The sequence below is a fragment of the Zonotrichia leucophrys genome, chromosome Z, assembly GCF_028769735.1.
Source record: "Zonotrichia leucophrys gambelii isolate GWCS_2022_RI chromosome Z, RI_Zleu_2.0, whole genome shotgun sequence".
Classification (NCBI taxonomy): Eukaryota; Metazoa; Chordata; class Aves; order Passeriformes; family Passerellidae; genus Zonotrichia; species Zonotrichia leucophrys.
Window position 1 is genome coordinate 7,328,805 of NC_088200.1, and position 26,525 is coordinate 7,355,329.

At 39.2% G+C, this 26,525-nt stretch overlaps 1 protein-coding gene across 2 annotated transcripts in view; it reads right to left on the bottom strand.

Moving 5' to 3' along the window:
• The window catches only part of KIAA1328 (KIAA1328 ortholog), a 172,595-nt gene that overhangs the window by 39,708 nt on the left and 106,362 nt on the right, over positions 1-26,525 (bottom strand). For both annotated transcript variants that reach the window (XM_064736180.1, XM_064736181.1), the window contains exons 7-8: positions 18,205-18,890; positions 15,293-15,388 (exon numbers count right to left, since the gene is read on the bottom strand). In XM_064736180.1, coding sequence (XP_064592250.1) covers positions 15,293-15,388; positions 18,205-18,890 — 782 coding nt within the window. The remainder of the gene's footprint in view (positions 1-15,292; positions 15,389-18,204; positions 18,891-26,525) is intronic.

Here is a 26,525-nt window from a genome sequence, read left to right on the forward strand (position 1 = left end):
AACAAAGAAAACATAAGGCAAAAAAATCTGTTTCAGAACATAATTACTCATTCACCTCTGGAATAATTAGTAAAACAAATGATGTGACTATTGCAACATGGAAATTTAAACTCAACATATGGTCAAAGGGAATCAGCTATTTATGTCTGGAGAGATTTAGCAGCAAAAGAGGTTCTTGTCTATTTTCAAATCCAACTACCCATCATGTCACTCAAAGGCACCACGGTTAGTAGGAATTCCTGCAGGTCACCACAATATCCAATGAATTTTCATGGCACTCCTTGAAACTAACCAACAGAGAAGACTTTCTAAATAAAGACCTTATTAGCCTACCTACCCTACATACCAGGGCAGGAGATGCAGTGTGGCCAAGAAAGAAGTGAGTCTCAGCACTGCTGCCTCATTATGAATATCCAAGTACACCATCACCAAAGGAAAACAAACCTTGAACATTCCTTCCACCCCGTCTGAGCCTCATATCGCGATATCCCCGCTGAGCGCGAATGGCAAATTTTAAATGTCATTCAGGACCCATTGAATACTGCTAGTATTTGCATTCCTTAAAAAGTAGAAAAACATTAACCTTTTGTTTTATTGAATTAAAATGCCATGGAAATGCTGATGTAGTCTTCAGAGACTGAAATACTTTTACAAAGAAGAATAGCTGTCATTTATTAGACACAAAGAACAATTACTTGATAGGATGCTTTCTGACAAAAAGCAGATTGGTATTCTCATCATAGAAAAGGCATTGTAAAAAAACCCGGCACAGACCTCTGAGACTTGAATAATTTAAAGCTGCATTTGGTGCAATTTGAATTTTTCTTTAGGGAGGCAAAGTTAAATACCTTTAATTTGTTCTAATTATTTCAAATTTGCAAGTTAATTATGGCTGATCATTAAATAACAAAAAGGACTATCGTCTCCATAGAGTTTTACCTCCTACCCTCTGCATTACTTAAGCTAGATTTTAGTATGCATGAATTAACTTTCTAAATAATCACACGGTTTGACTAAATGGCTCAGTAAAATGAGCTCTGATCCTCACAATAAGCATTAATGGACATTAGAAAGGCTATTGGGACCCATGTTACTTACATTATAAGTATTTTTAATGGGGTCTTATTTACTAATCTTTATGTACTGTTCAAGTTAGGGCATCATATAGATACATTATTCTGCTTTAATAGAGGAAAGTCAGTTCTTCAAGATACTAAAATAAATGTCCACTTAGAGCCAACTAAATTCATTTTTAAACTAATGCAGGAAAACTCTGATAGAATATAACTCGTTTTAGCTGCTGATCCTGATGAATCAATCCAACATAATGGCAGCCTTGCTCTGCAAATGGAGTTTTGCAGATCTGTTGAATCGCTAAGCAACCCAAGCAGCTCAGGCTCTTGCCAGAGTCGTGCTTACTATCAGCATGTGATTTACCTCGCCCACGAGGCTTCTTCTCTTCCCTGCTCCACACCCAGCATTCAGCTGACTGGGTTCCCAGCCTTCGATCCCAAATTTGGATGCTCACCTTCCACTGAACTCTGATCTTTCCATGCGTTTTTCAGTGGCATTCAGAGAACAAGACTATGTTGTAACTACTCAGAAACCCAAAAAGCGAGGCAATTCATGCCTCTGCTATGTATGTTCAACAGATGGCTGCCTTAATGGTACCCTACTGCACTCTGCTGAGGCAAGGGCTTACGAGTTTAACCATTATCAAACTAACAGATTGCCGTGGTAGGTTAGCTCCAAAAGCAAACATGTTGGAATGTTATTTTCCTGTTCCGTAATTTCTGTTTTAAAAATAAAATAATTAACAGTTCATGTGTGCAATCTGCTGCAATTATATCAGGCCAAGAATGCATAACACTTAATGATGCAAAACTGGTGATAAGTAGACAACCCAAGCAATACGTTTTTGTAGCTGGAACCTGAATTGCCATTTCAGACACAGTTTGACAAACAGGCTGAAAATTGCTTCCTCCCCTGCCACTTTGGTTGAGAGTGTTTTCCAGCCAGATCAGTTTCCAGAGTCAGTTCAGTATAAAGTAGCAGCACTACAAGTACTGGGACAAAAGAGAAGATGCCAGGATCTTCTTTTCAGTAGGGGTCAAATTTAGATCAGTTCACATCAAGCTTGTTATCAAACAGCACTTTTGAAAACCACCTGTTCCAAAGTGGGACTGTTTGGGAGGTTATCTGCATAGCAAATTAAAAAAGTATTTCTGGGGAGAGAAGAAGGCATTGTAGACTTTGGATGCATGGATCTGAAAACAAATGGCAGTGGTCTACAGAACAATCACAACCTTTCCAGTCCCCTCAAGTGGAGCTGAGGAGAAACACGTCAGAACGTACAAACCAGCACAGCAGCACATGGGAAAGAGAAGGGAGATTGATCTACTTGCTACTGCTTTGTGCAGGGTGCACAAATCCACAGGGCAGCTGAGCACAGCTGGAAGGGAGGTAAGAGAGATGCAGGTGAAGAGGAGAAGCACAGTGTGAACCTCAGGGCAATCTCTCATGCCTGAATGCCATCACCCTTCCCTTCCTAAAAAATGCTTTTTTAGCTCAGCATTTTTTTCTCCCTTTAAGAAGCAGGAAAAAGTCCTATTCTAATACATTCCTTGAAGACCACATTCAAGCCCAGAGTGAGATTTCATGGGCCAATTATGAAATCTGGCATTTTGAGGCTTATGTTAGATGCATCAGCATGTTAATGGCACTGCTGGGATCCAGTGAATGTCAATAAGAAACCGCTGCTTTCTTTCTAGAGAGCATGTGCATTTAAAGCTTTGAGATAACAGAATCAGAGAATACTTTTGGTTAGAAGGAACCTTTTAAAGGTCCCCTGGTCCAATCACCCTGCAATGAGCAGGGACATCTTCAACTAGAACAGATTGCTCAGAGCATATCCAAAGTGACCTTGAATGTTTCCAGGGCTGGGGCATCCTCCACCATTCTGGGCAACCTGTACCACTGTTTCACCACTCACAGTGAAACATTCCTTCATCACATCTAACTTGAATCTGTGCATTAAGATGAAAAGCAAGACCACTTGTCCTATAGTTATAGACCCTGTTCCAAAGTCTGTCTCTATCTTTCTTAAAAGAGACCATTTTAACCATTGAAAAAGTGCAGTCAGGTTTCCCCAACACCTCTCCTCCAGCTGTCTTCAGGACCACATCTATCTCCCTTCCCACTTATTTTTTAGGCAAAAGGCAGGAGGGCAGGAACAGGTAGGGAAACATTTCAACAGTCAGTGAGAGTTCTGGAGCTGAAATATAAATATTATCAAATCTGCTTGTAATAAAAGGATTTTTCATCACAGAAAATAGACAGTGATTGCCTACAATCTACATGTTATTATGCAGACAATATATTGCTGAGCTGTCATGCAGAGATTTCATCTCTTACAGCACTCTTCAGGCTCAATCCCTTGAATCCAGCAATGCCCATGGCTGTGTCAGGTTTCTCTGTTGTTTTTTGGGGTTTTCCCCCCTGTTGGGCTCTCTCTCTCAAATCTACTGCATTTGGTTTACTTTTCTCTCATCTTGGAGGAGATACACTTGTACCTATGCTAAATTTTTTTCCTTACCGAGGTACAGCAATCCACAGCTTCCCCAGACCACTCTTTCAGGGACCAGTTCCTTCTCCATTCCCTCAGTAGCTGGTGCTCAGACATTTAATTCCACTAGCAAGAATTGAGGCCACATATGCTCTTAATTAGCAATGACCTATTAGATCATACCAGCCATAGGTGAAACCCTAGCCCCACTGAATCAATCAGAATACTGTCTTTATTTTCAATGAAGTCAGGACTTCACTTAATTTACATGGTTAGAGGTCCATTTGTAGCAAGTATTAAGCTAAATTTAACCTAGAATTATATTCATGCCTTCCCTTTGAAGCCCTCTCCTTCCTCTGGTTTAAGTTCACTACATTTCAACTCCCTACCAGCACCTTTCCAATATATCTGAGTTTCTCTAATAAATAGCAAAATTACAGCTGTGATTACTTTTCCATCTTTTCTGAATTCAAAGAAAATTCAAGCATAAAGGTTTTCAGTCAGTCATAGAGAAATGGCCACGGGAAACAGACTGGCCAGGCTTTAGCAGGGCAAAATTCTGTGACTGTTTATTTGGCCTTTCTTACAGAGCAGAGCAGAGCAGAGCAGCTGTCGTTCCAGCAAACTCTGCTGTCAGCCTTCACAAAAGGAAGTCATGTAAATGTCAAGTCACACGTATAAAAACAATCCTTCCAAACAGTGTCTATATATCTGAAAAGTCTGCCTGGCTGTCACCAGTTAAAGCACCATGAGGAATGATGCAAAACCCTGTTTAGGACAAAGTTTTTGAACTAAATCTAAACTTTTTCAGCACATCAGACAGCATCACTCTCTCCTTCAAAAGGAGAATCACATGCTCTTCAGCAAAGTGAATGCCAGTCTTAGTGCCTTATCCAGCATCACTAGTGTCTGGCTGAGAGCCAGCCCCAATCACAAGATACCCATCAAAATGCCATATGCAAGCTATCTCCTGAACAAACATGCCCCAAATTGGATTGTAATTTGGTTGTGATAAAGGCACTGAAGAACAACACATCATCTCTTCTCCACTTGCCTCACCCAGAGCAAAAGGCTTCTCAGTGGATGGGCTGACCTCCACAGCAGGCTGTGGCAGAGATGGGTCTGGGTGTGCAGGTAACTCCCTTACGTCTTCCTTTGCTAAGGCTGTTGGTACACAAGCACTCTCTCCTCTACAGAAGTTTCCAGACAGGCTGATAGGTGTTGATAACAGCAGCTTTCAGTAAATGAGCAGCAATTGCAAAAGCCCTTTTTCTGATCATGGATCACATCATGGAGCAATCATTTCCTAAGGGAAGGGTAACTGACAATATAGCAGAGGAAGGACACACTAAGAGTTGAACAGTATATACAGGGTTTTCAGCATGCCCTACTAGTAAGATATTCTGAAGAAATTCCGAATTAGAGAAACAGATTGCTTTTTTTTTTTGTGCAGGTATTAGGAGTTACACATGCACAGAAAATATGGAGTTTAGGAGGACCAGAATAGTTGAAAAAGACACAGCAACTATAGTTGCTTCTGTTCATTGACAAAATTACACTTGATTGATGCTAAGTTTCAATGTTCAAGACACCAGTAGGATAAATTTTCAAACCTGGTTTCTAAGTGATGAAATGAAGGAACAAAATTTCAGATTTCTCCCATCAATAGAAATGGAAATTAATAACCACTAAACTGGGCAAACAGACATATCCCTAACAATACTGAGGTGACTTTCTGGGCCACTGACAGCTCCTTCAATATCAGGGAACATGCCACACACATGGAAAGTCTTTCATAAATGCATCAAATTCCATAATAAATACAATTAAGAGTTTTCATACTGTCTATTCTTCTGAGGCTGCAGAATCTGATTTCTCTAACCAGGAACCATTACCACTGAAAACAACACAGAAGCACCCCAGCAGGACCCATATTTTTCCATGAAATTTCTGTCCTCTTATTTTAATCACCTTTATCTGTACCACAGGATGATTGAATCTAGCATTGAATCATGTTAAGCACAGGTTGCTACAGGTTTTTAGGGTTATAGTCTGTTAGTGTTAAAGTCTTACAAATCATGGGACTATTGAATCTGGAAGCTGCAGTGCTTTACTTATTCCAAAAAGCCATTTGGTTCCTCTGCCAAATACCAACCTGACATGGGTTTTGATTTTTGATAAAAACAATCAAGTAGAATTTTACCAGGTCTGTAACTACAAATGTACACAGCATCCTAAATATTTTCATACTACAGCATCTTTTAAAATGGTGCCATACACTATCCCAGGTCAGTTAGAAACACCCTTCCTGATGCATCTTCACACTTCATTGGCCTTTTTTCCATGATTAAATCACATCTGTGGGACATGGTCACTCTATGATTAAAGAGTATATTAATGATTTACCACTACACTAGTACTCATCCATATTATATTGCTTAGTAAAATGAAAACACTGAGATTGTTTATTGATCTGCTTTTAAAAAAATCCTATAGCCTGAAAAGAAGCAAATAGAGAAGTAGAGACTTTGGACTTTACTCTGATTAGTAGACTACCATACCCAACAGATGCAGATTTGACAAGATAGCTCCTGGTAAAGATTTAAAGTAACAATTTTAGCCACTTCAGTTGCCTTAAATCCACTGAAGTTACATATTTCACAGGGCATGTTTGATGGCTAGTGACTGTAAAATCAAGTATTTATTGCAAGAGCAATACAGACTTAGATGCCTAAATAATGGCATACAACTATAAAAACCATGGCCCTGGGCCCCACAGAAAAAGCAACATACTAAAGATTTCCCTTCAGTGCATATATTTTATGTGAATTTGACAGCACCACCAAATACTGACTCAACCAGGATGTTTAGGGAACAGATTTAACAAATTTTTGCACTTGTATTTAGAAAATATTCAGATATATTAGAACTGAAACCAGATGGAAATCACTGCCTCACTAAAAGGCAGTTACCACTGAGATATGTATCGGCATTGCTCTGATATCCAGTATCAAGGAGAGAACAAAGGGAAGAGATCTTGGGACAAGGCTGTTTGTCACGAAGCTCTGGGCTCTGGGCTGCCAGTTCCCAGCCTCTAAAAACCCTTTTGGTCCAGACACAAGTCATTTTTGCCGTCTTAGAGCTACCACTATTGATTTTTGGGCATGAAAGTCTACCTTTGCATGCATTTGTTACAACCTGGTGGAAACATCTGTCCAGAGCAGAAGTCACGAGTGCTGCTCTGACACTGTGATGTGGGTTCAGGGGTTTGCATTATTTGTGCAGCCAAACCATCTCAGCCCTACTGAGTCCACAGCTGGTATATAAACTTAGCACATCTCTGAGACATGGTTTGCTCAAAAAGGATGCAAAGATGTAAATGGAGATTAAGGAAACACAGAGATAAAAAGAAAAGAAGGATTAACTATGCATTGATCAAACAAAAGGGCATGTAGTTATACAAAGAGGTGAAGTCTGGCACTATTGATAGAAGACTGAAGACACTTGCAAATTGTTTTGTTTCAAACTCTTCTGCGTGCTAGAAGCCACACAAAAGGTTTCCATAAAGAAGAGCTGATGTCTTGTCACTGCAGTGGAGTTCGAATGCTTTTCTCTCCAGATCACCAATGAAATCTTTTGAGTATGGTTTAGATTTTAGGTAGGTTTACCAGGCAGAGACCATCTTTGTGATGAGTGTGAAGAAAAACATTCGTTTGAAACTCACCAAATTAGGATTGAGGGCAGAGAGGGGAAAAGAGCACTCTTAAAAAGCTGAGGATAAAAAAAAGGAGGAAAAGATAAAATGTAAAACAAGAAAGGCATTGTCAGAACACACAGATGGAGGTAGAAGTCACCATGAAATGACCCAGTGGTTCTAAAAGACAGAAAGAATTAGGGAATGTAGTAGCAGCAAATGGCTGAAAGTTAATCCAAACACAAAAAACACTGAGTGCCACATAACTGACAGAGTAAAGAAGAGGTGGTGGCAGAGAAAATAAAATAAGAAACAGCTTTATGACTTTTAACAGACAATTGGCCCCTGAAGGTGAGTTTAAAAGAAGCAAAGCAGACAAGACCTGAAGAAGCAGCCAAGATACCCATTTGGAAAACTTATTTTGAAGTTGGTGAATGAATACCGAGCAGTTAAAGAAGACTTTAGAGTAGCCAAAGTGCAAGAAGAAGGACTAAAGCAAGGGGTGGTTTTAACTGTTAACACTGCAAAAGGGTATTTTGGCTGCCAAGGAGAAGGGAACTGCAATAGCTGTCAGCAGCCCAGATGCATGCAGAGAAGGAGAGTGATCCTAAGGTTATGAATCTCAGTGGCAGGGAGGATGTGGCATTATCAAAATCAGAAGTGAAGAGAGATTCAGTAGAAAAAGTAAGGAGCTCTGTTTTGGCCAGATTAGGAATGATCTGAAAGCAAAACAACTGGGATTATGTGTCAGGGAGGCAGTCAGATATGCAAGACTAGATGGAACAGAGCAGAAGGTTTAAGAGTTATTGGCAGGGAGATGATAGCCAAATCCGTGTAACAGGATGTTGTCATCCAGTGGGTACAGAAATCTCCAGTCAAATCAAGGAGTGACTAAATCCCTTCCCTGCCACCTCACAGAGGTTTCTACCTAGTTTCAAATGAAATTATCTAAAATAGTGCTGCAAAAACATGCATAAAAAACCTGACTTTCCATAAAATCTAAAGATCATACTGTTTCTAAAACTAGGGCAACCACTAAATGAAAGTTAACCCGAACAATAACTTTAGCTAAACTTCAGGTCACATGCATTTAATATAATGAGATGAGGAATATGAAAAGGCCATTCATAATGGAATTCATCGAGTTAGGAATGCCATGCTTAGCTGCCTTATAACATATAATTAATGATCCTATAAAAATCCAGCAGTACGAACTCTCCTGGCTGCCCGCAGAACTGTTCTTTATGCTGGGTAGGGCAAGCAAGCATCTGCTTCCACAAATACTGCCCTTTGAGAAGCTCAAAAGATTTTTTCCCCGCGTTCCATCAGGGACCACAGTGCCATTTCCATGACATGCTGAGCTTTGAACCATTACCCAAATCAGACTACAGCATTTGGCAACCCAGTACACATCTGTCACGATAGACTGGTTAGTGGTCAAATGTTAAAGAAAACGTCATTAACTCTCTTCCACTGCTTCTAATACTCCACCTTCCTCCAGATTATTTATAATTCCCACTAAACCCACCCTCTGTTTATAGTCTTCTAACACAACAGTGAAATACATACTGCCTGGAGATCTGTGTTGCCTTATACCACTCCCAACCATTTGGTACAACAAAAGATGTTCTCTCTCCATCAAAAGGCCTGATCCCTCCTGAAGCATTGATGCTCGAATTCAAGGTTAAAGGATTAAGACCTGAAGCACTGGGTACCAGAGGAAATGAAGCCAAATATCGAAAGAAACACAAAAATCAATCCTCTTCGCTGCAGGAGCAGTGTGAAGAACAAATCAGCTAGGCTGAATCTAAAATTTTCTCTGCGTGGCTCTCAAAAATTAGCACTTTTATAAATATAATGGGTAGTCTGCAAAGCCTCAGCACCCGTGCAAAGCCACAGAGTTCAACTCAATACATCAGTACGGTCTGGGAAGTTTTATGCCAGAATAATTCAGTGGCAAATACACAAAGTCCACTTCAGAGAGAGCAAGAGCTGGGGAGTGAGTGAGAGCACATGTGTTGTTATCTTTATATGTAGTCTGAAAATCTGCAAGTGGCAGAACCTAATATTTACTAAAGTTTGCCTTTTGCTTCAATTCTCTGAGTGCTGAAGTGCAGCCAAGGTCACAGGAGGGGTGGGGGAGTGGGTTTTAGCTTAGTATAGCTGTGATCATGGGCAGAACAGTAGGGTACAGAGGATTTCTTGCTTAACTTTGTAATACCAATAGCTTTTGTTCTTAGTCCTGCCCCATCAGTTCTGATATAAGCTTTAAATGGCATGAAAGTTGTGCGGGTGGGTTTAAAATTTCCTGATTCAAAACTACCTTCCAGAACATTTTGTTTTATGAGGTTTTTCTTAACTTTTCCAACTGAAAAATTTCTGGGACATATGAATGTCTAGATTAAACAAAATATTCTCTTCATCCAAGATTACACATAAAAACAAAAAGTAACAAAACAGTATGTTTGAAAAAGTAATCCATTCCAATTTATAAAAATAGAATTCAGGTTTTCAAAATTCAATTCAGGCAGTAAACTAACAGTGTCTACATTTTCCCATAAAGGAGGCATCTGCAAATGACTTGCAAAAATGTCTCTCACTGTCTGCAAGTGTTGGCAAGGAACAAACTCCTTCAGGAGATGCATGCATTTCACATATTTCAACGGAAAGAAAAAATTCTCCAAGCATTTTCAGTTTTGATGTAGGATATTACCAAAGCAAACCCATGCAGAATACTGGCAGCAAACACAAGTTTTGTGAAAATACCAAAATACTTTTTTTTTAACAAGCCTGTTTTCACCAACTGCCCTCCTAAGGTTAGCAGTGTTTCTAATACCTGAGTGCCTGTGCTTTTTGAAGACCTCATCTACCTATGAAAACCACTTATGGCATTTTCTGCTTACATCTTACACCTCCAGTCACTCAGTAGGCTTCCTGCTCAAGGTTACTTTGGACTGCAATGGGAATGATGTAATACTGCTGTGTGCAGCAGACGTGATCATGAGAACAGAATCAGCATAATTCAGGTAAATGTTAGATAGGCAGCTTGAAATCACTGTTGCAGTTGAAAGTAAACCTGAAAATTAGATTAGTGAAGGAACCAGGTCAGCAGAAATTAACTCCACTCTCTCCAGTCCGATAAGGATCACTGCCTACCCTAACAAAAAAATCCCTCAACTTTAAATACATGCATAGGTATATGTAAAAAATTGCCACACACTCCCCTTTATGCTTTTAGTAACCACATCAGAACAAAAACCTTCTCCCTGACAAGAAAACCTACTACCTCCAGAGCCTGCACGTGGCACTAATGAAGCAGAAATGTGTGTCTAAGTCTGACTGTACTCTCCCATACGTCACAGCAGACTCCAGCAGCCATCTGTTGGAAGGATGCTGTGCCTATATATAGCCAGACACCACCACGAGGGAAAGAAAAACTCATATCTGCACCTAATTCAGCGTGTGCACTATTGGCAGATCTGCAAGCACCGTTTTTTTTACCGGCCAAACAAGTGTTCGCTCCACAAATATCCTATCTAAAAATGATACAAACTTCAATGTAAAATTATCTGGAACAAGAAAGTAACTTGGTTGTTAAAAGGAGCACTAACAGGTGGGAAAGCAGCTTCCAGATACACACATTTTATGGGCCATTTGCAAGCACAGTTGATTTCATCCCAATTTAATGTGCCAGTCTGCCAAAACAGCAAGTAGAAAAAAAACAAAAATCCCAACAAACTATATTCAGTACACTTCTAAAAGTTGGCCAAGTCCTATACAGATACACCTCAAGAGACCAAGGACAACTCAGAGATGACCTGGGAGTCTTGCACAAGGAGCCAGTTGCAGCCTTGGTGAGAATTTCTCCTTTAGAGGCTCAGGACCTGGACACACCCCAGGACCTGGGAAGTGACATGCTGGGATGAAGAACCGAAAAGAAAACTCCTCATAGGAAACCAAATGGGTGCTACCATTGTTTTTCAATTCTCCTCAAAAACAGGAGTAATGGGACCAGCAAAAGTCAGGCCAGCAGTAGCAGAGCCATGCGACTGCATGTGATTTTTATTCTATATTTAAATTATTTGGAGGGGGGAACTGAATGAACAAACTTGGATATGCCTGGGACAGCAGGGGGAGCTGCGAGTCTGCATTCCTCTGCAGGTCTATTTAATTGCATTGAATATTTGGACAAAAGCACATCACCACAGAAAGATGCCTGCATGTCTAACAAGCCTCAGAAAAGCGAGTTCATAACAAAGCATTAAACAAGGAGCAACAGATAATTGTCACCCTCTCTCACTAGATAATAAAAATACTTACATCATAAACATAAAAATCTTTTAGAAGACCCCTGACAGCACTCCCTCCTGGAAATATCACCATAGCAATGAGCATCCAAGTACAGGGGGAAGTATCACTGAATCCTGTGCTTGATATTTTCGAGTAACTAAAAATACAAACTGGCAAAAATATGCATGGGTGATGTAGAATGAGGCACACAAACATAAAGAGCCTTCAATGAAATTAAAGGTGGCAAATTCCACCTGCAAATCTTTAATACCTCAAGAAAAAATCCATTCACCAGGTAGCATACATTGAACGAGTGCCTGCAGATAACTGTAAACACATCTGATAGCTGCTGTGTCCAACAATTCCTATTTGGAGCGCTTTGCACAGGTTTGTGTAGAGGCTCAGTGGCAGAATTGTGTGAAATCCAAGGCAAAGATGCCTGTTAGAGGGGAGGCAATAAAGAGCCATACTAGCAGAGCCTTATAGGAAACCTAAGACACAGAAAAGCAGGGAATCTTGAATGTTAAGATTTAGGCACACAGCAGCACTCTGGGGAGGGGTGCTTGCAAAGTAAAAAACTGTGTCTCCTCAAGCTGGTGCCAATAAATACATCTTATTTCCATGCCATTCAGATCAAAGTTAAGATTAAATGAAGGAGGGAAGAGTTTTAAAATTCCTTTCCCAGATGCAGATGTCAGGAGCACACACAAAAGCAGGTGCTGGGTGTATTGATCCTACTGAATACGCATGGAGTGGGTACTTGAGCATGTACCAAGCATCTGTGTCTGGGAGATGGAAAGCACTTTGTAAAAGGCTGTTTTATGCTAAACAAATGCATCAGGTTATGTTTTTATTTTGAATATTTTAAAGCATCTTGCACATTGGGGCAGACTTGAAAAGAAATTATACAGACAACTTGCCATTAATTGCGCAAGCTACCAACTCCGTAGCTGCAAATTGTCTGAGGGCTCACTTAGGAGCACTCCAAGCTGCTGAAAACCATCCTCAATAAAACCTGCTCTGACTGCTGCACCTTAGAGAAATGGAGATCCCGAATCTGAAGGTAGTTCAGGTCCCAAACAGGCACATTTCTTCTCAACATCAGGGAAGGGACAAGTTCAACATAGCAAATTCCTACCAGAATAGGTATCCAAACAGGCTGACACGGACAATGCTTGCTGACAATGACAACAAAAGTACCTAAATAGCCCACGTACAAAACAAAACAGGCATCCTTTGAAAATCTGGCTATAGTTTGAAGTGGCCCCTGAGATCAAAGTTTTCATTTTCACTAACAGACTATGAGGAAAGTCCGTATCAGAAATCAAACTCTGCACGGTATTTGCTTGTGGAATCTTTTTTGCTTTCTTCAATGAGGGAAAAAATTAATCCCTACAGGAGATGACAAGATGCCTTTTAAACTACATACCTCATTTTTGACTAAAATTACCTTTCAATAGTCTGGCACAGCTGCATGCTCCTATTTGGTTTTTTTTTTCCATTAAGGGTTCCTCTATTATTTGTACCCATCCTATAGCATTTACGCCTGGCAGTGATGCACATTCCCTTGTCTACAATTCTTCCTACAGATAGTAAAGGATAAATTGCAATTAGATTTTTGTAATTGTAGATAATTAACTCAAAATGAGCTGTTAATTATATAAAAAAACTAATGTTTTTTTCAGTTCTTGATTATATTATTTATTTTCCTTCTCACTTCAGCAAGTTTCCTATTTTAAAGGTATTTCACTATTTCCTTTAAAATACCAGGTTATTTTTAAAGTAAGTTTTGCTTATTTGAAAACTGAAATCAAAATCAAATCAAATCTCAAAACTGTGAGATTTGCTAGAAAACCTCTCATGTATGCACTAGAAGTCAGAGAGGGCTGATTTTCCATTAGTGTTCTGTTGGAATTTGCTGTAACAAGAACTGTTTGATACATCAATTAAAAACTAAACACCACCACCACAAAAAAACAAAGAAATAATAATTAAAAAAAAGAGCTCCACATCATTAAAAAAAAAAACACAAACTAAAAAATAAAAAGGCAGAAAAAGAAAACACCAAAAGAGACAGTTAAAAAAAGAATATATGTCTACCAGCTCTTCCTCTTTTCTAAGACATGGCCACACACTCACACACTCTCCCTCTCTGTACTGAAGAAAACATCACTTACATATTCAAATGCATAAAAAAGATAAATGGACTTGTCTTCTACGGCCTCTTTAAGCCTTACATTAGAGTAAATTATTTAGGGACCATTCATCTGGTAACCTTTGCAAAACTGAAGATGGCATATAAGAAGAAAAACTTCCAAGTGTTTTGCTGCCAAACTTTGTAACCAGCTGGCATGGCACCTTGAGACTGCTCAAACACACAATAACTTTGAAAAATTACAGTAAATTAAACCAGGGGAATGAAGGTAGGGTGGGGAACCTTTTGAAATCTGGGACTCTCATTTTGTTAACAGCACAGGTTTTCTTCATTTTCCCTGCTAGAATATGTAGATATTTGCAGGTTTTTGGTTGCCAAGAAGCTCTGCAGATGTTCTAGGTTACATTTTTCCTCCAAGGGGCTTAATGCTGCTGCATCTTAAACATGTCATGACTCTCCATCTTTTTTGCTACAGTGATAATACTTTGATCACTTCAGTTTGTGTGAAAATGAAAGAAAAAAGCATCTGAGCACAACAAAGATATGCCAGTAACTCACAGCAGCCAAACACCTGCTTAAGCAGTGAAGAATTCCAAGAAAACTAACAACTCCTGCTGTTCTGGGGGAAAAAAAAGGCTTATCCTTTTTCAATCGAAAGGGATCTCAGAAAGAAAAATAAAATTAGTATAACAAAGTTAAAAAATAAGAAAAAAATAAGGTATTGGACTCTTAGTTTACAAATGAATTATCAGTTCTTCCACTATTCTCAGAACAGAGAAATTTATTACTTTGAGGTATTATCTCGTTGCTAAAGAAGAAGTCATTCAAAGCACAGCTGCTCATCTTGTCCACCATTCTTTGGTCAAAAGAACACCTATAGTTACAGCACAGAACAAGAAGCTGTTACTTTCTGAGAAAAGGAGAAAACATTGCCAGTTTTTATTTGTTGCTTTCCTAATAAGCCTGAATCTTTTTCCAGTGTTAACTTGAATGCAACAGGGTAGGACAGAAGGAAAGTACAATAGTGTACTGATTGAAGTTTTAAATAGCAAGCAGGATGGAGATAAAGAGCTAAATATTGGCTTAACTCTGCTTCCAGTTATTTCAGTGGTAGTTTGCTCTCATCACACAGAAGTAGAGGTGTAATGAGAGGTATTTAAAAAAACAAGTAACTGTCACCAACCATGGAAGATCTATCTGAGACTTAAAGGATAATGTATTATTTACATCAGGTCCAAATAAAGACTAAGGAGATATTCTGATATTAATTTAAAAAGTAACAAGCAGCACCTAGAACAAAGAACTAAAACTAAGGTTTTGTGAAAACTCCATTTTGCACTGGGCTAAGAGGTGGCACACAAAACCTGAAGCCTCTTCAGGAAGTCACCTAAACTTTGAGTAATAACAGGTCAGCATAACTATTGAATTGACTCATAAAACACAGTAGCCAATGAATTTTACCCTTCCTGCAGAAAAAAGCTCTTAATCTGAAACAAACACATGAACAAATACACTTGGCAGGCAACAGCACACTGTCAAGAAGATATACTGACCCTGTGAAGCACTTAGAAGTGAAGAGAGAAATTACCTTAGCCCCATGCTGCTGCCATTCATCATCAGAGCAAGATCTCTGGGTGCTTCAGCAATGGGCACATCTTCTGAGCCAGGTACATGGCCTTTAACCCTGGAAAAGATAAGTTAGTTGCTTCTGCAGCTGGTCAAATCACACCAGGAACTTGCCACTAAAAGGTGACCTATGTGTCTACAAATGGGACACTTTTACACATTAAATGCTTTAGCAATTACCTTCATACTTTCAACTATACTTTTGTACTGGAAGTCTGGCTCAGGCCCAGTGCCTTTGCTTCTAAGGGTTACCACAGGGGCAACCTTAGGCAGTGTAACCCAGTTGAGTATTAGCTTTTCAGCATTGGAAAGGGAAAACAATAGGGAAAAATCTGCAGTCTTTTCATTACAGAAACAGAAAAGTATCATTTGCAGGTCACAGCACCAGAGCTCAAAGGCATCATGTGTAAATGGCGTAGAACAGAATTTGTATAAGATGCTCATGTGTCCTCAAACTGTGGGCCCACAAATGATGCTCCATTCTTAACAGATCACTCCACCTTCTCCTTTCTCTCCAACAAAGACAGAAAGTCAAGATAGAGGTATTTCTCTTTTTTTTTACTAAAATTCCTATTTCCAAGCTTTGCTTTTACTGGGCTGCTCCAGTGAGGCTTGAACCAGGAGAAGCCACTGAATTGCACATACACACCATTTTTGATAGCTGAGCAACTATTTCACATGGAGAGTAACTGCAAACTGAAACTACTACTGCCGTGTGAGGCTAAGTAGAGAAATGTGGAAAATTAAAAACAGTTATGATGCAGTGTGGCAGAAAAAATTAGCAACTCACGCTTTAACTAAAAGATTAGAAAAGTTTCTTGCCAATTACTGCAAGTGGTCAAACCTCTTATTTGTCATTCAATGAGAATGGACCTCAACCAGCACTCCACCCAGGCAGAAGGACAGACAAAAATAAATATTATCTGGAAAAAATATTTTCTTGTATTGTTTTTATGCTGTTATGATGTTCTAACTCAGTTAGAACCTCCTGACAATGAAGTAAAGGTTATTTGAGCTTAGGTAAACAAATTTTTATTGTTAGGGGTATATACAATTAGTCTGTTACCAAGTGCAAAATGAATTATATATTTGGAACTGAAACAGAAATGTGATGCCTAAGAGATTTACCTCTAAATATCAAGCATTTAATTCTAAAGATACTGAAATATTTTTACGAAAAAACACATTATATTCCAGTTGTTTTCTTAGAGAGAATATGGCAAATCTGACTTTTTACCTGTGAAAAGAGATCACAAAAGTGCAAAGTCCTCAGATTGTTCATATATGGTTCTTTTCATAGAATTCTTTTTAGATAGCCTAAAGCTCTGTAAATCATAAAGGACTTTATCCAGAAACAAAAATGTAGCTACAATAGATATAATGGTACTAACAACCACATCATTACCGATATTTAGGGTGCATTTTTTTCTGAACTTACACCTCCAAACCTGAAAACTTTCCATTCGGAAAAAAAATGCACCAAAAAATTCAGTTTGTATGTCCTTCATATCTACTTGTTTTTCATTAGAGGGATGCATGCATAGAATTAAGGTATTTGATGATTAAGAATCCATCTGTTCCTACTTAATTCTCACCTGAAGTCATAATCCTTTGTTAGCGACTTCAGTCATTTTCAACACACACACTTGTGATTTCCTCCAAGACAGGTACTTTTAAAGCCACATAAACACATTATTTTCAATGCAAACAACAATCCAAGAAGACAAACAAAAGACGACCTAGATTACAGTACTCTCTTTTACAGACTGAAAAGTAACCAGGGGGCTGAAATGAAGAAGGGCAAGTGATGTATCCCTCCATGGTGGTTACAGCACACGGATGTAGGAAGTGGGTCATCTAATGCAGACCCTCATGGGGTGCTGCTAGCAGCTGCCATACTAAAACAGTATAGAAATACCCATCCCTGTGAAGCACTCCTACTGCCTCTTCCAAAAGACTGCAGATTTTTCCCCTTTCTAATGCTGAAATGCTAGTATTCAGCTGAGCTGCAAGGGCTAATTTAACCTGCTTCCATTCACTGTTCTTCTCACTCTAATAACATCATACCAAAAACCTGTTGTTCCCTCTTTCTCAAAGACTATTTAAATTATCAGAAAACTGTTACCTTCTGCAACAAACTCACAGGCCTTTATCTCACATTTCTGTGGCTGTTCCATCTCCCTTCAAGTTTTAAGCAAATAATGTGCCTCAGTCTTGGCATTTTCCCCTTTCACCAACATTGCTGAAAAGAAAATGTCCTCACTACCCTGTGTTTCCTTCCTCTTCCATAAATATATGGGGGAAAACTCCATATATTTTTATATATTCCATATATAAAAAATATATATATATACATATATATATGTGTGTGTGTGTAAATATGCAATGATCTTCATCTTTTCTGTAAAACACACTGCTTCCAGTCCCAACCTAGGAGAGTGCAACCCTTCAAAACTGACCTTTCCAAGGAAGGGAGAATGCCACATTTATGTCATCCACGCTCACACTGCTCTCTTGCCAAATGTCTGTATTCTTTTCAAGTGCCTGCACTAAGATCAACCTCTCATTTTCTTCTACTGCTTCTCTTTTCCAACCTAGTCTTTTAGCAGTGTTTTTCTTCTGCCTTTCTTTCTACCACATACTGTTTTCCTCTGCTGCTTTCCACAGCTGTCATGCTGCTTCCCAACAGTATACACTAACAAACTAAAGTCTCCTCTCCTCTGAATCACTCTTAGAAATTGTGCCATAAGCCTTGCCTGTCTTGTTCCATTCTATTTATTGTTGCCTTGTTCTCTTCTCCCGCTTAAATCAACTATTGCCCATGTGCTTATTAGAAATTTTAGAATTTTTTTAAATTGTAAGTCTCAAAATCACCTGTTATAATCCATACGGGATTGGTGTAGTTGCTGTTGTTTTAGGAGCAGTTTCGCTTCTTGCTTAGTCAATAAATGTTGGAGTCGTTCCTTTTCAATTTCCAGCTCCAGTTTTTGAAGAAGCAGCTTCTGCCTTCTTTCTTCATACAATCTTTTAGCCACCTCTGTTTCCTTAGGGCCTGAGTCTGCGCTGTGATTCAGCCTAGAACCTCGACAGTGCCTGGAATGATCATGGGTCTTGTGAACTGTCCCCGAGTGTTTCCTAAGTACCTGGCTGACACAGCAGCTCTCTTCCACTCTCCCTGAGCTCCCCACATGCCTCCAGGCACAGCCACGGCTCACTTGCTGAGGGCATGCACTCTGAATTTCACTTGCCCTCTGGTCCATCTCCTGAGCTTGCTTAAAGTGGTGAGGGCTCCTCTGCTTGGCTGGGGAAATCACATTGTTGCACTTTCTGTGCAAGTCATTCTCCATCGGGTACTCCTTCAGACATTCCTGATGGTTGTAATGCATCTCAGTCCTGTAATCGTGGTTATTCCTGCAAGGCTGAGACAACACAACACGGGCTGGGCTTGCAGCCTTCGGTGCTCTGCTGTTCTTATGAAGAGTCCAAGGCCCCCCAACACCCAAGTAGGAGCTGTCCAGCCCCAAAGAGTGCTGCTGGCACAAGCTCTTCCCACTGGATACCTGCAACAGGAGAAACAATTTCCTGTCAATCACTAAAATTCATCTTTGTTCATCAATTTCCCTCAGTGAATGTGTTCTCCTCAAAGCAGAGCTGCTGGTCCATGTTGATGGACATGCAGCCAAACCCCACAAAATGTTTACTAGAACACAGACACAAATGTGCTATCAAATCTACATTTCATTCCATCTACACAACTGTAATAAATGTAAAACTACTGTCTACAGGATCCTCAGCATAAAATGAGTCACTTCAGAGTATCAAGTAGTTGTGAGCATCTAGGGTTACATAAAATCAACTTGAAGAGTGGCAAAAAACATTAAATGTTAAGGTTTGAAAATGTTTAATTTTGAATACCGAGCCAAAAAATCCATTCAGCCACTATAAATACTCTTTGATTGGCTATTACACAGCAGGAGATTTGATGTAAAACATTTCACCTTGCACTGAATGGTATATTACTTACCGCTGGAAATTTGATGAGAGTTTTTGAAATATCTTTACAGAAACACAGATAAAAACCAACTACTTTCTGTAAAAAATGGTTGTACATCAAAAGCTGTCATTTAAATACAAAACATGTTTAAATACAGCTATAAATGTAAGTGATTTTTCAATTAAGCTGGGCAAGTGATTATAGTCTGATAAAACTCAGAAGAAAACAAGCAACTGTAATTCACATTTGTCAACCCAGTACAAGCAAATTCTAGTGGTTTTGTTATAGTCATGGATATTATGTAATAGACATCACAATTCTAGTTACATCCTGGAGTATCTTTGCACTAAGGCTCATATAGGCAGTTAAGCATTTTATCTTTTATGAACGTCACAACAGCAGTGTATCAGGCACACACATTTCTTTTGCTAGAATTGCGCATTAATTTCAATAACAAACTGAATTTAAGCTCCTCCAGCCTTTGGGACCTTCCACAAAGATATGGGACTTTTTAATTACAGAAGCCAGATTTGTTAAAGATAGCAAAACCACTGCAGTGTAAGTGGTTCAGCAAGAAAATTTGGAATCCATTTATGAAAAAAAGGTATTTTTTCCCCTCTGGGAATGCTTACAATAGAGAGGTATTGTGCACACAGAGTGCAAGACAAGTCAGCCAGACCCAAACCACTTGAATTTAGGAATGCAAGAAAGCATCCAGCAATGATTAGAAGAGAGATATAATACAAATCTATGCAGCATTTATATGTATAATTTAGATTCTTTCTTTAATAAATAAACAAAATACCAAATATACTCTGCTGCCCTTCAAGACAACCAATTACAAGTTTCTTGTAGACTTCACAGAATATAAATTAATGTGGATTAGCACCTGAATACTGATATTTTATTATTTCCAGTTTTGTGCATACAAATATATCCTCTCTCCCATGTGATTGAAAGCCAAGGATGTCATGTTTTGCCCCAAAGGGCTCAGTGAGTTGGAGGCATTTGCATTAATGTCAGTGCTAAATGTCTGAGGAAAGTCTGGTGCTTGGACTGGGTGAAAAGTGCAGGACACTAAAATATTTTAAAGTCAGAGGGGCTGGCAGGGCAACTGAGCAGAAATGCAACATGCTGCCAAAAAGACGGAGTTTTGTTATTTATTATTTGCAGCATGCCATCCTTGTTGGCAATATTTTCCAGACAAATAAAGGCTGCAGAACCCTTTTAATCTGAATTAGACAATACAGAAAAGGACGATGCAGTCTCTCATTTCCCTCATCACCTGTTTCTGGTTATAGAGAATTTAGGGCACCTACAGGAAGAGGCTTTCAAGGTGGAGGGTTCTCCAGTCACATGGACAGCACAAGATCTCAGATCTGAAGATATTCTTAGAGCATCCTATCAGGGCTGGCAGTATAGGGTGATCATAGAAGTCAAACACCTGTCTTTCTGCAGCCCATAAACAGTAGTTTAAAAGAACACTCAAAAAAAGGAAACTTAAACGATAAAAACGTCTGAGAACACCACCTTTATTTTAGCAGTTTGCTGACTGAAGAGACAAGAGAATGTTAAGAAATCTAAGCACATGAATGAAGGTTTTACAAAATAATCATCAGGTTTAAGAATAAAGGTCCACATTGCAAATTAACTTCATGGCTGAGACTCTATTACGAGTCCCTGAAGGCCCTAAAAGAGAGGTACCAGTTAGCATTTGTTGACCTTGGCTGCCATTAAGTCTGCCCTGATGGTCTCAGAAATGGCATTGACATTTAAAGACTTCATAACAAGGCAGAGAAACTTTAATGTTATTTCACAGATACAATATGTTTGCAGGGGGGAAAATTCTCATTAATGTCATTGAATGTGAGTGGGATTTTCTTACTTCTTTAGAAGGAGGAGGTCATGTTAGGCAGAAGGCTGAGCTCCAACATGCCTTTGATGGCTACTCAGAACTTTTCAGGGTCTAACTCCAAAGAAAAATTAACTATTGGGAGCCAGAAACTACTCAACAACTTTTTTTTAGTAATTTGTGGGTTTTCTGCTAAAGCCATAATTGAAAATACAGCTGGATGGTAGACATTGCAAGGAAAATGGATTTACATTTACACTTTTGAGGGATGAAGACTGGTGCATGACACGACAGATCTGCAAAATGCAGGCCAGATAAAGGGGAAATGTAGACGAAAGAAACACTGTGAAGACCCACCTACTTCTGTGAGTCTAAAGACACACAAGCATAAGGAATCAGGAAATTTTACACATGAGTTTAAGAAAGATATTGCTTACGGGAGGCCTGGAAGCCATGACGGGCCATGGGAACAGCTGTGCTCGCTCCTCCATGGAGCTCTTCCAGGCTTGCTGCGCTGCATTTAAAGATACAAGTCCCTCTAACTGAGGCTTAAACAAACTCAGGCTGCTCCTTGTAAAGCAAGGAGTTAATAAGACTTGATCAGATGTGAAACTCTTTTGAAACAAGGAGATACTAAAAATGGTTTTAATAATCTTTAGAAGGATTTAAAGACGGAGACACGTGTGGAAGTCTGCAAAGTCCTCACTGCAACCCCAGTAATTTTTGCTCAGGGATTCAGCGCAGAGCTTAAACAAACACCTAGTCCTTAAAACTTCCTACGAACAGACAAACAGTACACCAGTTTTATGCACGCAGCATTATGATCTCTGCAAATTGTTCTTAAATGCAACTTGTATGCTTTGCAGTTCTAATTCACAGCACTGGCAGAGGAAGCACAGTTACAGACTGGCTCCAGCACAAAGGGCTTTGTACTGCAAGGAATGAACTAGTAATGAAGCATATCTTTACAATACCAGCACAGGCAAGGTCCTGACAGATTTCATCACATGTACAAACATATTTAAGAAATAGCCCAAAATCATTACCTTGAGAAGTCCTGCATTCTGAGGGACAAAAGCTGGCATCCCAGTTTTTGTAAATACAATGTAAAGTACAATGCTGTTAGAGCAAAATTGCTGGAGATGCTAACAGCGTTAGGACTTTAGTTCATAGCACCCGGGGCTGTAGTTTTTAGCTGAAATATGTCTAAATACTGCCAAAAGAGACAATGAAGTAAAATAATTCTCAGTTGTATCTTGAGGACATTTCTCTAATCTGGATTTTCAGCTCAAGAGTTTCTTTCGGTGGAGTAGAAAGAGTGGAAGGAACATGTTGATTCAGAACTAGTCTGTTTTGCTGATCTAAGTGGGGATGCTGAAAGAAACCCAGAAGAATGAACAGAAGCAGCAACCAGAGGAGAAATTCAGACATGTAAAGATATTTAAAGAGACACAAAGAAACACCTTCAAGAGCACCACGGGCACATACCTAATGGCACATACTCTTCACCAGTGTAGTTGTTCTTTGGACATGATCAGCAAAATTTGTTAGGAAAATTTGTTCATTGGAAGCACTGTCAAGTCCCAGCACAGGCTGCCCAGGGCAGTGGTGGAGTCACCAACCCTGGAGGTATTTAGGAGACATGCAAATGTGATGTTTGATGACGAGTTTTAGTGGTGGACTTGGCAGTGCTGGGTTAATGGTTGGACTCAGAGGTGGTTTCCAACCTAAACAATTCTGTGATTCCATCAGTGACCCAGATGACACCCTCACTAAGGTATACAACCTAAACCTGGAACTCAGTCACCACTCTGAATGCCTGATATATGGGTCTCATCTGAATAAAGCTTGGCTTTGGGGTTCAGGTCTACCAACAATATAAGCACTTGCTTTTGTCAGCAAAATGAGGCAAAATGAGCTTATTATAAATAAACTCAGATAGGATATTGGGGCAACAGAAATCCTGTTTTTAAGAACAATTACATCAAATTATAGGACTGTTTGAAGTACGCTATCAGTGATTAAGGAGCTGTTCTTTCCAAGATTCTGTAAGAATTTAACAGGGAGAATGAAAAACCATAAAGATTTTAAAGTATATTAGTAGGATCTACTGAAGTCTATAAATTTTTTTCTCTCACTCATATAATCCTTTGTTAAAATCTTTACCATAAATAACCCAATATCAGTTATTACAAAGTGCCATGTAATAGTACAGCAATTGTCTCTGTCACTACCTAAGATAAATACAGTAGATAACTCCTAAAGTAAGTCAACCATTTTTCAAGCAAGCAACAAAGCACTATTTTCTGTAGAAATTATGTATAGCTATGATTGCCATATTCCACTGAATAAAACAAGTGGTCTCAAATGAAAAATACCGTGAATGACAGTCACCAACCTGTATTTTTCCTGTAGAAATCTACTGAACTCAACATACTGAAAAGGCGTAGCTAAAAAAAAAAACGTAGTATCACATCACAAAAAAGTGAATCTATAGCTGCTAGCTGACAGCCGAGGAACACCTCCTATATTTGTGCTGCCTTCAGTATTTTTTCTCGTCTTTGTTAAGAGGGTTTGAGCTGGCATGCCAGGTGCACAAAAAAAAAAAAACCTGCATTCAAAGTAGCATGTGAGCATTTGCTGGCGCTCAGCTTTAAGTGTATATTTTGCATTCATAAACATGCCACCCTTCTTCTCCAGCTACCCAAACACTGTTGATAATTGCTAACAAAGGCTCCCATTTCAGATCAGCAGACTGGTTTTACGCTGCCTGATAAGGCAGTTAATAATACAGTGCTCCAAGAAAACTAAAGAGAGGTGCCTGCGTGCCAAGTCTTGGAAGTCATTGTGAGCAAAATGTCCATTGAGCCCACACAGTACCCACATGTGGCAGTCCAATATCTGGCCACTAAATTTAAGCAAACATGTTTGCTTTTCCAAACAAAAATGTATCATTCCTGTTTGCACTATAGAAACATGCCACTACACTAATCTTGACAGTACCGGGTCCAACTATTAAGATTCAATGTGCTGCCAACATTATAAAAATAATAATAAAAAAAAATCCCAATCTTCTGACTTCAATTTTTTACTTCTGCCCTTTATTTTACTGAAGAATCAGTAGTTCAAGACCTAGATAAATATTTCAAAAACTATACTATTTGTGAGCAGAGCAGGTCACTACCATTTCCCAGTGCATTTGGAGTTCATGTGAAATAAGGGCAAAAGAGTGATGAGCTGCATTTTTAACATGGGCATATACAGAATAGTTGTCTAGCTGATAGAGAATGTGCAATGCAACATCTGCACCGTACGCCTTGCCAAAGCCCATCCCAAATAAATGTAGTGCATTCTCCCTAGTGCAATTAACTCTTGTACTCTGGCAGGTTGTGCTAGAAGATCATCAAGGTAGATTACCTTCCAGCATATGAACTAAATACTTACAGGTGTTATATCATCAGTTATTACTTACAAACTTCTGCATTTAACAAGACATCCAGGCAAATGAATGATCTAATTTATGAATTATTTATAAGAATTTCACAGCATGCTCCTGGCGTCATCCATGGCCTTTTCCAGGTCATATGACACCAATTAGAGCTGAATTTTAAATTATTCAATAACCTGAACTCTCTTGTCATTTAACATATAGATATCAATGCAGTAAACAAGTTAAGTCTAATGGGCCCTGGAGGTTTGCGTTCCTCCACCCATCAGCAGCAGAGTCTGTATGCTACCACTGGAATAGAAAATAATAGAATGCAGCAGTCAAAAACATTTGCAAGGTTTTAATAAGTTATTTTGCCTCCCTTAGGGATTTTTGTATAACTTACAAGCCCTGAATCTAAAACATATTAAAGTCCTTAGCTATGTGCTTTCAAAACAAAATTAGGACATAGCAAAAGAGCAAGTCTGACACTAACCCTAATTTAGGCCCTTAATTTGAAATGTAGTGGAAATTATGGAGTAAGCAAGATTTACTATGCACAACTCATTACCTTCAGGCTCTCCTACAGTAAAGCCAAAAATAGCCCCTCTCCCAACACAGATACACCTGCCTATAAAGATAAGGCTACACAGAGGAAAATGGAAATGTTAATTTAACAGCTATCAGTTGACAGTGCACAGTTGGGGTGCATCTCATATTCCTCAACATTTGGGTGGCAAAAAGACTTCCACCATTCTTCTGTCCCAATAGCACTGGACACACTTGAGATGTAGAAACCCATCAGGATTTGGGTACTTGCTTCAAGACGTCACATTTCAGAGAGGTTTATGGTTGCACCACATCATAAAAAAAATAGTGAATGTAACAGCTTCCAAAGCACAGACACAATAAAAGATATCTTAAAACTATCATTTTCCATGATGACTACAAGAAGAACAATACATCAACAACAAAGATGATGAGATGAACAGCACCATTAGATATTTTATCGTGCCTCAGTGTGAGGAAATGCATGGCAAGCATGCCATGTCCTGGCTCCAAATCTCATGAGCCTGGGAGCATCACCCCCTATTCATTGCTGATCCACCCTGAGAAGTCCAACTCATATGGGAGGAAAATTCTGAGACTGGGGATGCTCAGTACAAGCCTAAACCCTGCCTAGCACCAACAGACTTATTTTTATAGCACCTGTGCCTCAGCTTTCTGAAGGCTGCTTAACTAAACCCCAGATCCACACCTCCAGATGGTGACTTGCAGACCCCTGTCTTGGAGGACCCAGCAACTGCATTCATCTGCACACATATTTCCTTTGCCCACTGCTCTGCAAGGATTAAAAAGTTTCCTGAGATCTATCCAACACCAAAAGGAAAAGATAGAAAGGGAGATGCTCAGCTTATCCATTTAAACACTATAGCAAGAAGTTCTCTAGCTACTGCTGTCAAGATAAATGCCAAAAAAATGATGTTGAGAAAACATCATGCCAAATAAGTAAAAACACACATATCCAAAATGTCTAGCCAGATTAGCAAGAATAAGGATTTAGATAAAGCACACAACATTGGATTTTCTGCTCCCTGACCTTATCATAGGAGGGTGCTGCAACAGAGTTCTCTGTGGTTTTATAAACTTTTTAAACTTTTTAAGAAAAATAGCAGAGAGGGGGGAAAAAAGACAACTGCCTAATCTCTCAGCACACATTTTAAGAACACACAAAAATAGCTATAAGGGATTTTATTTTGGTTGGCAGCCAGATTTAACTTCATTGCTACACTGGGCAGCATTTGATTATTTCACATTAAGGGTAGTAACATGTTGGACGATAAGAGGGAAGTTCATATTGGTTTTCATTAAAGAGTAATATCCACCATGTATTTGGTTTTTCAAGGTAACTTTTTCAAAGT